This window comes from Rhinolophus ferrumequinum, chromosome 14, assembly GCF_004115265.2.
Source record: "Rhinolophus ferrumequinum isolate MPI-CBG mRhiFer1 chromosome 14, mRhiFer1_v1.p, whole genome shotgun sequence".
In the NCBI taxonomy this organism is placed as follows: Eukaryota; Metazoa; Chordata; class Mammalia; order Chiroptera; family Rhinolophidae; genus Rhinolophus; species Rhinolophus ferrumequinum.
Genome location: NC_046297.1, coordinates 67,117,005 through 67,134,975, shown reverse-complemented (window position 1 = coordinate 67,134,975; position 17,971 = coordinate 67,117,005). Strand labels below are relative to the sequence as shown.

The 17,971-nt window shown below is 52.0% G+C and overlaps 2 protein-coding genes across 2 annotated transcripts in view; one reads left to right on the top strand and one right to left on the bottom strand.

Annotated features, from left to right (window-relative positions):
* Positions 1 to 17,971, bottom strand: part of TG (thyroglobulin) — a 216,260-nt gene that overhangs the window by 20,349 nt on the left and 177,940 nt on the right. Inside the window, exons 42-43 of the mRNA XM_033126377.1 lie at positions 12,914 to 13,078; positions 11,748 to 11,915 (exon numbers count right to left, since the gene is read on the bottom strand). Of these exons, the coding sequence (XP_032982268.1) occupies positions 11,748 to 11,915; positions 12,914 to 13,078 (333 nt within the window). The remainder of the gene's footprint in view (positions 1 to 11,747; positions 11,916 to 12,913; positions 13,079 to 17,971) is intronic.
* SLA (Src like adaptor) overlaps positions 5,782 to 17,971 on the top strand; it is a 57,180-nt gene continuing 44,990 nt past the window's right edge. The window contains exon 1 of the mRNA XM_033126378.1: positions 5,782 to 5,907. Coding sequence (XP_032982269.1) covers positions 5,810 to 5,907 — 98 coding nt within the window. The 5' untranslated portion in view covers positions 5,782 to 5,809. The remainder of the gene's footprint in view (positions 5,908 to 17,971) is intronic.

Genomic DNA, 17,971 nt, shown 5'->3' with positions numbered 1-17,971 from the left:
GACTCAATCATTCAACATCGGAATGCACTCTGTACACTATTACAGTGATAACCACTCTTCACCAGGGCCAGCCGCCTGCCGGGCCTGGGAAAACAGCGGTGAACGTGCTGATCGAGCTCCCTGTCCCTGTGGGCCTCATGTTCTAGTGGGAGGAGATGGAAAATAAGCAAATAATTCATCAGGGGCAGGTGCTTTAAAGAGAAACAAGGCAGGGGGAGAGGGAGAGGGCGGGGGCTCTTTTACACAGGATAGTCGGGGAAGGCATGCGGTTCTCTGGGGATGCGTGTCCAGATGGAATACCTTTTCCTCTCTTCTTTCCTTCCTTCCTTCCTTCCTTCCTTCCTTCCTTCCTTCCTTCCTTCCTTCCTTCCTTCCTCCCTTCCTCCCTCCCTCCCTCCCTTCCCTCCTTTCTTCCTCCTTTCCTCCCTCCCTCCTTCCTTCTTCCTCTCCCTCTTTCTTTCCTTCCTCCCTGAGTATGGTGCCAGGCACCTAGTAGGTGCTCAGTAGATGTGTGTTGGACAAATGAATGGAGGAGACACTGTCCTTTGTAGACGTAATACAGACTAGAGGCTACAAATAGAACTCCAAAGTCAAACCTCTTGGGTTGAAATCCCAGAATTGGAAAGACCTGGACTTGGATGTTAGCTTTGGCACTTTTTAGCTGTGTGACTTTGGGCAAGTGACTTAACCTCTCTGTGCTTAGTTCCTGATCTCTAAAATGGGCACAATAATATTACCCTCTTCATGAAACCATCAGGAGATTGAATGAGATGATACCCTGTACGATGCCCATTGTTACTGTTACTAGATGTTTGTGGACTCAACCTTGTGCCTGGTTCACGTGGGCCAAGGAAGCTATGTCTTATAGGCTTCCGCGGCACTTGTCCCATTGGCTGTGACTCCAAACCCTTTGAACCCCTCTTCCAAATCCCGGCTGGAACATGGCCAATCCCACCTGATGGACAGAGCGTCCTTCACGGGCTCTGCAGACACTCTTTCCATGATTAGGCAGCTTTTCGGAGCCCCGGGGCACCAAGCCTGGCATTGCAGGAAGTGTCTCTAATGTAAAGCAATCTAGCCAGTTCCACAGCTAGGAAGCTGAAGGGAGGAACCTGGTGTATGCTTCCATGAGCTTGTGGTGAGTTTTCCATTTGCAGGGGACCGGGGCTGCTGAGACTAGCTGGGAAGTGGCCTTGCCCACTGGTCAATATTCTGGAGACGGCAGGATGGTGGACCCAAGCCCCCAGGGGCCCGCAGGAATGCAAGGGTTGCTTTTTCAGCGAGACCCACAGCTCTCCGTTCTTGGCAAGGACCGAGGCACAGATGCTGCTGCTGGTTTAATTAGAGAGTCAGCAGGAGGCACTGGGGCCGCCACGTGACTGCCAGCGCTGACTTCCACAAGCTGTAATTACAGGCGAGACCTGCCTCAGAAGCGGGTTTGCTGCAGGCAGGGCTTCATTAAGGGCGATCCAGAACTGGCACGTCCTCGGTGTGTGTTTTTAAAGGCCTGCCATTCACATGTCCTACAGAAAAGTGACAGTCCCTTGGAAACACTTAGAGACTATGGAGGGCATCACTGTCGCCTGGGGCCCAGTGGACTGAGAACAACGCTGGCATGTGAGAGACCCGGGTGCAAATCCCGCTCTAGTGTGTGACCTCAGGAGATTCACCGCCAATCAATCAATTGGTTCAGCGAACATCCTTCTCTGTGCCTGGGGTTGACATCGGAGTCAAATGGATTAGTGATTATCAAGTGGCTGACACCCGGGCAACAATAAATGTGACTTCTCTCTCCCCTCTGGTTGGTAAATTGTTAAAAATAAGTGTCCTTATGTTCATGTCCAGTTTGAGAGATATGATGAAAAACACTTAGCTACAGAGTTTTTATGTTCAAACACTATCCATTCAACAAATTTCTATTCAGTGCCGTGGAGGTCGAAGGGAAGGGAGAGCTGAGCAGTGGTGTGGCCTCACTCAGCTTTTGCTTCAGGAGCGGCCAGGAGAGGGGTCTTCCATGCTGGTTCGCAGCTGCCAGAGCTGGGGGTCCACAGGAGGGGAGGCAGAGCAGGCCATCGCCCAGCTCTGTGGGGCCCCGGTGAGAACCCCCCAGCCACTCCTCTTTCTTACTGGCTCCCTCTCTTGCCACACCAATCCCGTGGTTTGGCTGAAAACCCCGGGTGCTCCTCAGGGCTCTCCCCCTGCCTGCACAACCTTCTCCTTCCCAGGGAATTCGTCCATCCTGAGCCCTTCTCAAGTCCCTTCCCTTTTCTTGGACTCAGGTACCCTCCTTCCATCCATGAAAAGGGAAGGTCTGCCAAGCAGGGTCTCTGCCTGCCCCCCTCTGTGTTCCCAGCCCAGGGTGTGCACTCCGGAAGCCCCACAGCCAGGGGGCTCTCCCCTCCTCCACCGGCTGGCTACTCTCACCAAGGTCAGTGATGGCCCCGGAGACCCACCCCAGCCCACCGTGCTGCTGCTCACCAATCCCTTCCTGGCCCCCTTTTCCACTCGACTCAACGGCCCCCACCCCCATCTCCTTTTCCCTAAACTGCTGTCGCAGGCTCACGTCTAGACTCCCTTCTGCTGTCTTTTAACTCTTAACACACTTTTAAATGCTGAGGCTCCTCAGCTGCCACCTCTGCCCCCTTCTTTTCCCCTTCTGTCCGTGGATGCTCGTGACGTGGTACCATTTCCTCCCTTTGCTCCCACAACGGTCTGTGAATTAATGATCCCTAACTCTTGCTCCCGCCTGGACCCCAAACTCGCATACCCAAATGCCTCTCACCTTCTAGGAATCTCTCAGGTCTCTCACACTCAACATGAGCACAGTTTAACCTCTTCAACCACACATGTTCTTCCTCACCTCCAGAACTTTCTTCCCCTCCTGTTTTCCTGTCCTCAGTGACTAAGCCCAGTACTCAGTCACCTGATGAAAAAAGAGATGTTTCCTGTCTCCTCCCACGTCCCCATTTCCTGCAACGTTGACTGTCCTTCTAAGGCCATTCTAACCCACACCTCCTGTCCACCCTTCTGCCCTGTCCTGGCTCCAGTCCTTACCATCTCTTCCCCATCGCGGGGCAGAAGCACTCACAGATTGTGGCAGGTAAGGGGAGGAGTGCTTTGTACACAGAAGATCCTTAATTATCCATTGTTTACTCTCCAAGTTATGCCAAATGGTTATGATGTCATAGGTCTGAGAAGGACAGACCCAGAGTAAAACCCCCAAAGGAAGAATAGGCATCCTATCAGACTTCATCAGATTCTTGTAGGTCTAGATGGATGGATGGATGGATGTCCCCAGAATTCTCTAGAGCCCTGAGGTAGGTGGAGACACAAAAACTCATTTGTTCATTTAATGGACATAAATGAAAGACCCACTGCCAGGCAGCCACTGTGGATTCATATTTCACATGACATAGATCTTTCCATGGACAGAGAGAGTGACGTTGGAAAGGCAACTTGTCAATGAGCAAAGTGCCCCGTGAAAATGGGTTGAGCATTTGCGTGCAGGGGAGATGACAGGGCAGTGGAATCAGGGTGGGTTTGGGAAGCACGGTGACCACTTCCTCATTCCGCACGCGCCCCTCAGCCTTCTCTGATCATCCTTCCCTTCCCCTCACTCAACCGAAATAGCCCTTATCAAGGTCACCCGGGACCTGCCTCCCTACATCCTGTCAGGTCCAGTGGCCAGATCTCTGCCCTCATCTGACACCACTTCCAATGACATCCAACACTTGACTTCTGCTTCCTTTCCGAAGCTTCCTGTCCTTTCGTCAAAATGACATCAACTCTTCCTGGATTTCTTCCAAACCTGTATCTACGGCTCTGACTTCTCGCCTGAACTCCCAATTCCTATACCCTACCCCCAGTCCAAGATATATCCCAAATCTGGTCATTTCACAGTTACCATAGTTTCACTTACTCGCTCGCTCCCTGCACCTCACAACAGAGTGTAACCTGGTCTCTACTTCCTTTGTTACCTTTCCATAGTCAATTTTCCCTAGAGCTGTCAGAATGTTCTCTTTAAAAAAGATAGATCAATACAATCACTTCCTAGTTTAAAACGTTCCAGTATCTGCCCACTGCAAGTAGAATAAAATCATTTTTCTAGTGGCCAATGAGACCTTAACAAACATGTCACTCTAATACATCCACCTTCCTCTCCCACCACTTTCTCCATCATCCACTGGGTGTCCTGTCACTCTGGCCCACTCTGTCCCATAAACAAGCCCTGCCCCAGGGCCTTTGCACTGGCTCTTCACCTAGATGTCCCCAGAGCTGGCCCTTCTCATCATTCAGGTCTCAGTCCACAGTCACCTCCCTTGTCCCCTTGCTAAGCGACTGTTCCCCGTTGCACCACTGCCTCTCCCGTTACTATTTCATTCTCTTAAGAGCACTTTTTCCAGAACTGAAATTCTGAATTTATTTCCTTACAAAGCATTGTGTGTGTTCTCTCACTGGAACATAAACCCCACAAGTCAGGAGATTTATCTGTTTGGGTGACAATTTTCCTTCAGAGCCTGGAGGAGAACCCCTTAATAAACATGCACAGGATACATCCAAGAATTAACATATGGGTGGCTCCTGCTTCTACTACTTATTATGGGTGTGAAGGGCAGAGGGGCCAACTTCTCCATCAGGCACAGCAGGCCCAGTGCCCGGGCCCACCACGAATTTAGGGGCTCGTGAAAATATTTTCCTTTTAGTTTCTTTTAAAATCATAAATAAATAGATAGATAGATAGATAGATAGATAGATAGATAGATAGATAAATCCTATATAATAGTGAATCCATCCTGATTTACATTCACCAGTGCCGTAAATAATACATATAATTGAGTAAATAGTAAGTATAATCACTGCACTTACCAGTGCAGTAAATAGCAAATACAATGTTTCCTATTTTGGGGGCACACATGACACATCAACCATGCTGATCCCCAGCTTTCTCTGAACTGAGAATGACCCCACCTGGCAGGGCCCTGGGGACGATGAGACGAGGTGACGCGTGGAAGCGTCGACTATTCACCGTGTGTTCGGGCAGCCCAGAGCCAGGGAAGCGGACAGGGTCCCCCGGGGCGTTGGGGGCTGTCCCTGGGGCCTGGAAGTCCTCTCAGGACTGCAGGGGGCAGGCAGGGCTGGTCTCCCCGTTCCCACGTGAGGGACAAGGAACTGCAGCTCACTGGTTCAGCAACTCGCCCGAATTATGTGGTGGAAGCAGGGAATTGAGACCCATTTTCTGGTTTCGGGTCCTGGGCTGGACGCCCGGGGTCAGATCCTGACCCCCCACACACCCGAGTGGGGGGGATTTGGTGCAGCAGCGTCTCTTTTCAGGAAACTGTGTGTCCCTGCTGGGACTCCTGCATGGTCCTCTGCTATAATCTGTCACCAAAGGCTTGATTTTCCTGTGCTGGGGCTGGTGCCAGTGCCTAAGGCTGCCAGGTGCTCCTTTCCAACTCTCAGACGGGCGGCGCTCCCCCTCTGCACCCCGCAGGGCCCCCACTCCACCTGCTCCTGGACCAGGCCAACTCCTGGCCGGGCTCCGGGGCAGGCAGCAGTGGCGACGTGCTGTTTCTGATTTGTCTTGCCTTCCTTGAAGATGCCTTTGCTTCCAGGGCCAGGCAGACCATTGCATCTTGGAACAAATCTGCTTTTGATCATGCAAATTAATGCCCAGTTAATGTAGGCAGACTGTCAATTTCACCAGTTAGGAAGAGAGAGCGAGAGAAAGAGAGAGAGAGAGAGAGAGAGAGGGAGAGAGAGAGAGAGAGAGAGAGAGAGAAGGGGGAAAAAAATCCCACCACAGCGACTGATGAAGAATTGCAACAGAAAGCCGCTACTTCAGAGAACAAGCTCATTCTCGGAGGACGGAGCCTTCCAGGCGTCTCGGGCAGCCCTGATGCCCCACGGGTATGTTCTAAACTTGGCGGGTGTCGTCAGGACTCCTTGAGTGGGCCTCCTCCGGTGGGATGGCAGCTGAGTGAGGGTCTTCTCCTGGGCTCGCAGGAAGCCCTACCCACCCAATCTCTTTGGTCGGCGGGAATTTGGTGGCTCTGCTGAGGTGACAGGTGGGTCTCAGGGCAGCACCTCAGTGAGGCAGGGGGACCCCTGCCTCTCCGGTGCCCTCCCAGGAATCTGGCTTACGTGTGTTTGTGGCTCGGGCTCTGATGGCATTGATGCAGGGTTGGCAGGAACAGAAAGCATGTGTGTGTGTGTGTGTGTGTGTGTGTGTGTGTGTGTGTGTGTGTCTGCCACGATTTGGAAAATTGGTCTCAGGTCAGGCGAGGCGATTCAGTGATTGTCCTGTGTATTCCTGCTTTCTCTGGGTAATTCTCTGGGTCAGGGAGAAGAGCTCTGGACACCAATCCTAATAGTTCAGCTAAAGAATGAAGTGAAAAACTAATATTGATTGAGCACATCCTATCTGCCAGACACTGGTGCGTATCTGAATCTCTCAACATCTTTATGAGAAGATGCACTAAGAATCCTCTGATTTTACAGAGAAGGAAAGTGAGGCTCAGCCTCTCGGGAACTCGAGTGCTCTTGACTGCAACCAAGGACACCCAGGACACTCTCCCTGCTCTGTGGACAGACGGCTGGGGGACAGGGGTCCTGGTCAGTGCCTTCGTCACCGTGTCACTCCTGCTGGTAGTGCCATTGTGGGTCCAGTGACACCTCTCCCATGACTGCCCTCTGAGGTCATCTCTCCATACAGCAGGTGTCAAGCTGTATTGTAGTTATTTACTTTTGCTCACGTTGGATTTCCTTACCTGACTGTGAGCTCCCTGAGGGCAGATTTAATGTGTGTGAATTCCCTAAACACCCAGCAGGGTGTCTGGCACAGAGGAAGTGACCTCGTTAAGTGTTGCATGACTAGACAAACAGGTCTCCATGTTAGAAAACATGTGGGACACTCTGTGCTAGGTGGGTGTGGTGATTTTCTGCCATCGATCCATCCTAATTCAGACAGGGCAGGGGCTGGGCTGGTATCAGAGGAGAAGGAATCTCTGGGACTGAGTCCTCGGGGATGCACCCTTCCGGGGCTCCCCTCAGCTAATGGTGGCTGGACCCAGGTCCTATGGAGCCTTCTGGGGGAACACAGAGAAACCTACAAACCCGACTCTAAACACATGTCTCGAGCAGGTTGAGACAAGGGAAGGTAACCCACAGGGTATCCATGAGTAAGATGTTTTGAAATAAAAGAGAAACTAACACTGTGCCTAGAGGACAGCTGGTAGCTCACTTTCCACTTGTGTGTCTACACTGCCCCACGGCAGCTCTGTGTTGGGCAGGATTCTGAGGTTGCCTCTGGGCTGCGGGGTGCCAGTGTCTGTACCATCCCTGTTCTAGAGTTTAGCACACACGGGGTCCTGGGCAAAGCACCCCATTTGGAGACACAGGACCTGCCATGGAGACTTGGCTTAGCACATGACTAGTTAGATGACCTTGGGACAGTCATTAACCCTCTTGAAGCCTGTTTCTTACTTAGTACTACGGTGTTGAATGCTGGTTCCTGGGTTGTGGTTGAGATAAAGTAAGAACGTGGGTGGAACCCCAAAACCCTTTGCACAGAATGGCCCTATTCTGGCTGCGTTTGTGTACACAGGGGTGCACTCATTGGCGGAGGGAAGGCCTGGCTTTTCACATTGTGCTATAAAAGAAAGAGATGCCCTTTGTAGTTGGGAAGACCTGCATCTGCATTCTGCCTTTTCTCTGATCTGGGGTCCCATCTGAAAAAGAGTGATGATGATTCCTGCTTCCTGGGGTTGTTTGGGGATGGATTATTTCTCTGAAGACTCCTAGGCTACATCCTGGCACATGGTACATTCTCTCTAATTTCATTATTTCAATCTAATAAAGATTCACTGAGCCCTTACTGTGTACCAGACACTTTCCCAGGAACCAGAGATACAGTGGAAAGCAAATTAGATAAAGTCTCAGTGTCCATGGGGCTCACGTGCTAGGTGAGGAAGAAATAGAAGAGGCAAAGAAACACATGCTAATGTGTTGAGGGGTGTAAGTGCTGAGGCTGGGGAGCAGGATAAGGGGGGAGAGGCTGCTGGGGACACGGCTGCCCTTTCCCGCCGAGTGGTCAAGCAAATTCTCTCTGAAGAAGCAGACCCTGAAGGAAGTGTGGCAGTGAGTTACTTAGAGAAGAATATGCTAGAAGAAGAACAGCAAGTGCCGAGACTCTAAGGTGGGAGCGCGCTCTGCATAGTTGAGGAACGCCGTAGGGACCAGCTGGCATAGAAGCACAGTGAGCCAGGGGGCGTAGAAGTTGGGGGTCAGAGAGCGAATAGGGGCCACGTCAGGTGGGGCCTTGGAGGTCGTTGTGAGGAACGTGGCTTTTTCACCACATGTGCTGAGGCCACGGGAGGGCCCTGAGTGGAGGAGTGACATGGCCTGACTTATACTGTAAAGGGATGGCTCCTGCCACTGTGGCTGTCACAGATCACAGGGCCAAAGCCAGAAGCAGGGAGATCATGGGAGGGCATCATGAAATCCTGGGGAAAGACGATGGCATGGGTCAGAGTGATGGCAGGAGACGTGGTGAGGGACAGGTGGCTGCATGCTGGATGCATGCTGAAGCTGGAGCCCACCAGATTTGCTGATAGAATCCTGGCAGGATGGGCGACAGCAAAGTCCACAATGACTCCGGTTTGGAGACCGAGTGTGCAGAAGCGTGAGTTGCTGTTTGTTGAGATGGTGACGACAGCGGGAGAACCTGCTGCTTGGGGGCTGGGGCAGAGGGGGAATCAGTAGTTCACTGGGATGTGTTAAGAGTGAGAAGCTGTGAGACATCGAAGTGAAGAAGTCAGTCAGACTGTGGAGTAAAGGAGCCTAGACTTCAAGGGAAAAGTCCAGGCAGGAGATATAAAGTTGGGAGGTGCCAGCACGTCATGGCATCAAAAGTGTGGAGCTGGGTGCCACCCTGACTATGCGTGTTTCCCTCTTGCTCTCCGTTGTCCATCTCAGCACCTAGATGAGCTCCTGGAAGGATAGGATGAGGCTCATAAGAGTGGCTCAGGGGCGCACAAGTGTGTGTCCCCAAGAGAATGACAGGAGAAGGGAGGTGAGAGGAGAATGGTCTGACAGAGAACAAATGTGCAGAGGGAGCGCTGCCCGGGACTGGGCTTTGGACAACAGCAGTGAAACAGAGCTGGCGCTGCTCTGCCATGCCCTCCTAGCTGTTTCCCCACTCTGCACCCAAGGACACACTTTCCCAGGCCCGTACTGGTGTGGTCAGTGAGTTCCTGTCGGCAGACACTACTTTTCTTTGCAAATGGACCAGGGAAATGTCTCCTTGAAAGCCACAGAGGGAAACACAATGAGAGGAATAAAAATGCATTGTTCTCTGGATCCAGCCACGTGGCGGGAGGGGCTCAGAAATTGAGGACAGAGTTGGGAAACTCCCAAACAGCTGCTGGGAGTGGAGCAGGAAAGACCAAAGAGCCACGTGCTCAGGCAACCCTCTTAGAACCGGCTGGCATAACCAGAAAATGTAGACTGGGGCTGCCCTCGGTCAACCACAGCCCGAAATCTGCCAGTACGAGCTCCCCTCTCCCAGATCCTATGGATGGCTTTTCCAGTGCCCTGGGAGGATAGGGGAACCAGCTGCCAGCGCCTGCTCCCTCCCACCTGCCTGGGATGATCCCAGCCTCCCGGGAACATCAAAGTAGTTCTTCCTCTTTCTAAAAGTCAAAGATGGTGGAGATAAATTTTCAGCACGTGGTCCGAAGAATCAGAGCTGTGAGGATATAATCGCTTCTGCACAAAGATTCCCACCTCCTGCCCCACAGGGCAAGGTGAGAGGAGGCGTTGCCCAGAAAAGGGTTCAGTAGCCACGTCTTTCCATTACGCCCAGACTGGAGGCCATTGTCTCCAGCGTGGAGCACGGAAAGGCTGCAGCACAAATAGAACGTTATTTCTTTCTCATGCTTTGCATTTTCTTTTGTTTTTAGGAATGTTTTATAATATTATAATTCAGCATATTACTACAGGAGTACACATGTACGTAATTCAAATTTCAACGACTCTACTTATTAGGTTGATGCAAAACCAATTGCGGTTTTTGCAATTATTTGTAACCTTTTAAACTGCAGTTACTTTTGCACCAACCTAATACTAAGTTTTAACCGATGTGGGGCTCGATCAAAGGTAATTTGAAGGCTCCTATTTTAGAGAAGAAACGCAGAGGGCTAGTGGTAAAGAGTGGCATCTCCGTGCTTCCTGAGTGGTTAGTCTGGTTCACTAATCCAGTTGCAGCCCCTTCGGGTAAGGATGTTACAGATGAGTGCCCAGCAGAAAAATGTAGATGGATCTGGGCAAAAGTCCTTTCTTCAGGGCTGTGGGTCAACTGGACCGAAGCTAACAGTGACCAAGCCTGCTCTGTGACACCCCGCAACACACGCACACGCAGGCTCTCTCTCTCCAGATACATATACATATACACCAGTATGTATGCATATATGTTGTAGATGACATACAAATATATGGATGTGTAGTAATAGCAGTAATATGAAGCTCACAACATTCTTTTTCACACTGCTGCACCTCCCGAGACAGCCAATGGTAATTGCTTGTTGCATATCTTTCTACACCATTAACCTTTCACAGGAGTCACAGAATTATACACATTTACATATTTACAGCTAGCTCTACCTTGGTTGTTTTTAAACTAGGAACGCTGCCTTAATTTCACATTCCTCTGCATTCTCAGTGTTTGCTCCCCCGTTCTCCAGGATTTCACAGGCATTCCCCAAGCTGTCAGAGACATATCTAGTGCGTTCTTTTCACCTTCTGCATAATACGTAATAGCTTGTGTGTATCGTAATTTATTCAGCCACTTCCCTGTTAATGGACATTTGAGTTGCTTCCAATGTTTGGCCACAATAATTAATGCTGTGATACACACCCTGGTATGTACCTCAGGTCAAAGTGACACTTTTGTTGCTGTACGATAGATTCCGCGAAGTGAGATACTACCCCAGGGAACAGAGCAATCCAAGGGAAGTGTAAGATCCGTTTGCATTAATGATCTTTTGTTGCCGTTTCTGTTCATTCCAGTTATGTTGCCTTATAGTTGATAGAGCCAGACCCAGCCTGTGCTGAGTGTGTCCTCACTGGGTTTCATGCAAGGAGGGGTGGATGCGCTTGGCTCCTTCCAGCGTGAGCCACGTCCTAGTGAGAGGAGATGGCGCCTGGCCAGAGAAGGAAGTGTGTGTTCAGGCAGATAAATGACCTCACAACTTACCCCCACTTGGCTGTGTCGACAAGCCACACGAAACTGCTTGCCAGGTGCATGGCACCCGCTGTTCTGGGTAAGAAAACCAGAGTGAAAGGCTGGTGTGTGGGTGTCCCTGCCAGGATTGGGGGACGGTGCCCCTTCATCCAGCTGCCTGGACTTCTCCCAGTATCAGTGGGACAAGCCTCCTTCATAGCCCAGGGGTCTCCACGGCCTGCAGCCCTGAAGCTAGAGCCCTTTGGGACACTGTTTCCCACAGTGATGCACCCACAGAAGCAGCGTGTTCACACGTCTGGGTGTGTGTTGCTGAGAGGCTGCAGGTGTTGTGTTTCTGAACCCCCATCACCACCTCCCAGGCTCCTTACAGAGCCATTGCACACAGCACTTTTCCAGCAATTGTTTTGTAAACAAGCGAGTAAGTTGGTGACACTCAACCAAGGGCCAACTTAGAGGACCAGAGCCAGGGCCGCTCCCAACGCGCCTCTGAGGCTTGCGCCCCGCCTACCTTCACAGCCTTCGCTCTGCTGATGAGCCCGTCATCCTGAGAACTGCCGAGAAGCAGATCGACCCGCGCCCGCGGGGACCTCTGCAGCGCTCTGGCTGGAGCCTCCCGGAGGTACCGGCCATCGACCACAGGACCCCAGTAGTGGAAAGGGCCACTCACAGCCAGGAGCTGTACCGGGTGCAAAGGGATACCACTGTTTATATGGATTTTTATCCTTTTTAAAAAAGTGGTACCGAAATAATCAATTACATTGCTTCACTACTTAGGTCTTAACCATTCTGAACACCAATGCTGGTTATCCACCTGGGGCTGTATTTGGAAATCGGAGTAAAATGACCGCAACGAGCAGGCAGGGCACCAGGGGCTGGGAAGGTGAGTTTTGCTCTGAGCAATGGTTGGTGCCAGGGGAGCTTCCCAGAGCCTCCCTGCCGAGGTGACAGCCAGGAATGGGTAAGCCTGAGCCCGTAGGTGTGTAAGGCAGGAGGAGACATCGAACGAGGATGAGATGGTGGCCCAAGGCAGGCTATGACAGGGAAATGCATCAGATCTGGCCACTATCCAATTAGCTCACATTTAGGGGAACTGAGGACCAGACCCACGCCAGGTCTGTGAGCCCAGGCTCATTGCCGAAGGGATCCAGCCATCAGCTCAGGCGACAACAGTTGTTCCTGCTAGTGTCCCATTCATTAATGTCAGGGCCGGCCAGGGACTGTGGGCTGTGAGCAGGTGCTTTGCAGGCAGGGAAAGGGAACCACGAGTGCTCTTTCTAAGCGGGTGGGGGGCCCCACTCCACTGCAGCATGACCATAATGCTCCATACGTGTAGCTGTGACCTGACGAGTGTCACCACAGTCCCAGCACAGGCAAGACCCTTCGCATAGGTCACTTCATTTTATTCTCCTACTGTATAAGGCCCACACGTCATCCCATTTTACAGATAAAATCCCAAGGGCACTGAGGTCCATCGGCCATCAGTACCCAGGTGTGGTCCATTACATACCGAGTCCGTGCGAGTACTGGGGACCCGTAAAGGTGCAACCCAGTGCCAGGTGGTCATCAACCTACTGTGTGGCCCTGGGCGGGGCACGTCTCCTTTCGAGGCCCAGGTTCCCACTTGTAAAAGATCAGAGAATGCCCCTCCCCACCTTATTGGGGACAAGTGCCCACCTTGGTCTGGGCATCATTGAGGATGTTGGCTGGCTTCTGGCGGAGGCAGGATACCATGTCTTGGATGGACGAGGTGGGGCAGCCGACCTCCTCTGCCAAAGCAGCTGCCTGCTGCTGAGCTCTGTCCTGGCTGATGACAGCAGCGGGGGCCAACACAGAGCCACCCTGGAAGAGAAAGCGGACTCAGGAGTGACAGTCGAGATCTCCTGCTCCCTGCTCAGCCCAGACACCTCAGGGTACACCAGGGCTCCGCATCCTTCCTGCATGCCTGGGAGTCCCAGAACCCTTCCCGGAGAAGCGCACAGGCATTTGGGTCAGGGCTGCTCCATATCCTCAGCATTCTGTGTCATCGTGAACGAGGGTCCCTCGGCCTCAGTTTCCTCACCTGCGGAGTGAGGGCCCTGGGCAGGGTGATCGTCAGTCCTGGCTACAAAGTAAAGTTGCTCAGAGAGGCAATGGGCTGATGGGGGTTGAACAGGGACAAAGATCAGACCTGTCCTCTGGGAAGAACAGTCTGTAAAAGGTAGGACATCATCCCACCACCACTCCTGGGGGCTCCTTAAACAGCAAGAGTTCCTGGCTCACTTAAGACAGGTGCGGACTTTAAACTAGAAGCCCACCTAGATGATGATGGAAACAGTGGCTGTGAAAGTCAATCGTGCCAGCAAAATTATTGGAAGTCTCTTAAAATTTCAGGTTGCTGGGAGCATTTCCTCTCTAAGAGTATATAGGTTGGTGGGAGCTGGGTTCCAGGAGGAAATTAAGAAACATGAGAATTGAAAGAAAACAAACAAACAACAAAAAAAGAGGCACGTGAGGTTCAGTATCTCGCCCAACAGCTCCAGCTGGTGAGTGACAGTCGGGACTCGAATCCCAGCACCCACATCTGGCCGTGCCACCAACCCCACACTGTGCCACGGGTAGTTTTACATCCAGAACAAGATGGCGTGTCCTTGAGCTGAGCTGTACCCTCTTAATCCAATGTAAAGAGAGCACTGATCTGGCTGACTCCATTCTAGGCCCTACCCTGAGCTAAAAATAGCAGAAACCAAAAGTACCGGAAACGCACAGCTCAGTTTCCTCATACATGAAATGGGTACACCAGAGGGTGCCGCTTTCACTGCATTGGAAGAGGAGCATTGATGGAAAGCAGAGGGAAGCATTCTGGAAACTGTAAAGTGGGGTGCCCGTGCTCATCTGGGTCGTTAGTGCTGTTACCCGTTGTGTAAAAGAGACACCAGAGGACAGCAGACCCGTCCTCCTGATTGTTCAGCTGGACGTGTTTTCTGGAACAAGTGAGCACATTTCAGTATTGGCCCTAGAAGGTTAAAGGAGTCAGGACTGAAGGGACACGGGCAAAGCAGGAGTGGGGCAATGAGAACAGCTATCCTGGGATGGCACTGAGAGGAGCGGACACAGAGGGCAGAGGGAGGGCCCAGGCCCAGGACCGGTCGTGTCCCCAGGAGCGTCAAGGCTCTGAGTCCCAGAAGCTAATGCAGCACACTCCAGACGTGGCTTCCAGCTTCACACGATGGCTTCACGTTTTCCTCCTGGGGACTGTGGACAGAGGTAGCAACTCCGTGCAACCCCTCTGGGGTGTGATGACTGAGCATCACAAGAGCTAGATAACCTGCGTGGAGTGTTTCCATGCGTCCTCAGCATCGCACGGACTCCAGCTTACTTAAGCCTCACAGCCTGCCATGAGGCAGGTGACATATCCGTTTTTAGACGAGGGGTTAAGACACAGAGGGTGAGTGACTTGCTCAAGATCGCAGGGCTAAAGAGGCAGAGGCAGGACCTGAACGCAGGTGGCCAGGCTCCAAGGCCAAGTTCATAGCCACTAGTCAACCTTTCATACACCCGGTAGGTGCTTGATCAAAGGTGGAGGTACTGTTATCACTGTTATTTCTACTCAGCTATCAGGTCCAAGGACGGACCTTGTGGCCAGAGTCAGCGGAGAGGCTGGACAGTCTGAAGCCACGCCGAGGGAGTGGGAAGCATGGCGGGGTGGACCCTGACGTTGTCACAATGTGTCCGAGAGCTCAGGACAGGGCTGGCAGCCTGGTCTACGGACTCAGGACAGGACAGGCAGCGTACACATTTAGAGGAACTCAGCGTCTCCCGCCATCGGCTGGACTGCTGCGGGTTCCTGCACTGTTGATCTCCAGCGAGTGGCACTCTCTGAGCTCCAGCAGCTGCAGACTAGGGAGAGCCCCAGGCTGATGGTGCGGATAAACAGCAATGAAAATAAAATGCCCAGCCAGCCCAGGCCTGGAAATTCAGCAACGGTGACAACAGACAAGGGTCAGGATGATTTAGTCCTTGTGTGGTGGCCTTATGCCTGTGGCTGTATCTTTCCAAGGATGAGGGGGGCAGCTTTGGTGAGATGTGCTTTGTCTGGAGAGGACACACACACACACACACACACCCCTCAAGGTATTCAAAGTCAAAGCCCCAGGTTCTAAATTGCGAACTGAGCTGCAGGATGCTGAGGTGGGGGACGCTGAGCCAGGCTTCGCCCCCAGTGGGGCTGTGGGGAGATGTGGATTTTGGGATGGGACCCTCTACTGTTTTCACCACTGTCTACAGCTATAAAAAGCCAGAGTTCCTGATATGGTGAGGAAGTGGTTAGAGGCGTGGGTTGCACTGATACTGCACGCTGGCTTAGAGAACTTTCCTCTCAAAGTGTTTTGTTTTAATCGATCTTTCTGAAAGAAACTTTTTTCTTCATGGAAAATCAGTGGTTAAACAAGCCAACAGCAAGCGTAGCCCTCACTGTAAAGCACTTGGTTGGGCGGGTGGGGAAGGGTGCCATGCAGAGTTGTGCAAAGAGCAGGGGCGTTGGGGCACAAGGACAGGTCCTGTCACTCACTGCGGAGGTGACCTTGAGCATGTGAGTGACAGCTGGGGGCCTCGATGTTCTCATCTGTGAGTGGGGATGATAACCCATCGTGAGGATGCACGGGGGCCGGGGGGGCAGGGTGTAGTTCATATCATGGTCGGTGTGTGGGGGCTCACGAGACCCCTGGAGGGTTTGGGGGAGCCGATCGTCTCAGACTGCCCAGTCACACCAGCAGTCCCTAATCCCTGGGCCAGTGCTTTATCTATATCTGACCTTGCTATTAAAGGCAATGAGTTTCCACTTAGTGTTTTATTTTTTTTTAATTATTATTTTTTTAACTTTAAAAATAGTGTAGGGAAAACCACAATTGCTGACCACTGCTTTTTCTCTCTGCAGCCTCCAAACCTTGTAAGGTGTCTTGACCTTAGTTAGCTACTGAGGTGACCTCAGTTAGTCACCACAGAGGCAGGACTTGGCCTTCTCCAAGCACACATACAGACACACCAGTCACAGACAGAAACACACGCACGCACACACACACACACACTCTTTCCTGAAATGGACACCCAGAGTTTCTCAGGAGGAACCACTCACAGGCCTTCCAGGAGGAAGTCACTGACCACGAAAGCAATGAGGGAGAGTTTCTGGGACAAATGTGGACATCGCAGGAGGGCCGAATGGCCCCTTTTTAGGGGGATCAGTGAGGGGGCTCTGGGTGGTCCCTCCAGGAGGTCCCTTCCTGGCACCCCTCACATGTGGATTTCCCATCGATGAGGGGGATGGTGACATTTACCTCATGGGAAGGAGGGGAAGTGTGGGGAACTCGGTGCCCTGTGGGTGCCACGTGAAACCAAGGACAACGCTTGCAACAGCGCACCGCACACAGACATACTGATGAAAAGAATTGCCATTTAGTTTTGTTTTCCATGGCCTAAAAAGTCACGGAAGCAACCCCCTCATTACAAAGCAGGCTGACAGGTAGCAAGTCCCTTGCCATCTCCACCTTGGAGGCACGGCTGACGCTCACATCTGCTTTTTGAAATACAGACCATCCCCAGCAGGGCACAGATACCAGTGGCCTCGAGATAAGATTCTCCATCATCTGGGTCAAGAGAGAGCAGAGGTCAAGATGGTTATTCCTTCACCCCCAGGTCTGGCTCAATGCTTGCACACAGTAGGCCTTCACCAAATAGGGGTGAACAGGACGGCACTGAAGTGCATGGCTGGATGGGGTGAGCGGGAGAGGCAGTATCTGAGACAGGGAGCCCGGTGCAGGGGAAAGGGTTGAGGCGTGAAGCAGAAGGTCACTGCCACGCCCCGCACCAGCCCTCTCCTGGGGACACTCCCAGCAGGTGCCACCAGAACACTGTAGAGGAGGAGAACTGGGGATACTGTTGAGCAGCCCTGACAGCTGAGAGAACTCTGCGACCTAGAGCAGAGATAGACATTTTTAAAAAGCTGCCATCCATCTGAGTCAGTATTCTCTTTACTGTTTTCAACACTGAAATCATCTTCTTTTCTTGACCTCGGAAAGCATGAGTTTTACTCTAACTTGTCGCCCTTCAGTTTTGGCAAAACTTCAGTCAAAGGGGTGATAACGCAACTTTCATCTTGAAATTCTGGTCTTAGGGTGTAAGAGCTCACTTCCCCCTTCTTCTTCTCCTTCTCTTTCCCCTTCCCCTCCCCGCCCCCCTTCCTCTACCTTCCCCCTTCTCTCCTCCTTCTCTTTCTTCAGAATCAGCACTTCTTAGTTTCTTGGAGAAAGCCCAGGGAATTGGGATGAGAAAAACCAAGGTGTAGTTTAGCCTTTGCTGATGTCCTTTGAGTGTCAGCTGAGGTGGTGCTTTTGCCCTGAAGGATCTTAAAAGCAGATTCAGGTACGAATCCTAGCCTAGGGGAGCACGCCGGGGTAAGGCTTGAAGGAGGCTCAGAGAGTGCCTTCCTTCTACTATGGAGAAGTGTGTGTGTACAAAATACGTCTGTCCCCTCTCTAGCCCCAGTTCCCTCAGCGGTGAAGGGCCCGCCTCACAGACTTGCTGGCAGAGGCATCGGAAACGGGCTGTGTGAGGCCTGAGCGCAGAGCCTGGGGCAGAGCAAATGTTCCACTGGCTTCCATTGCGTCCCCTACTCTTGGTTCTGTTCATCCTGCCTGTAGGACACCTGCCTGCTGGCCCTTCACTGACTGACTCGACATAACTGTTCTCTTTAAAACTCTG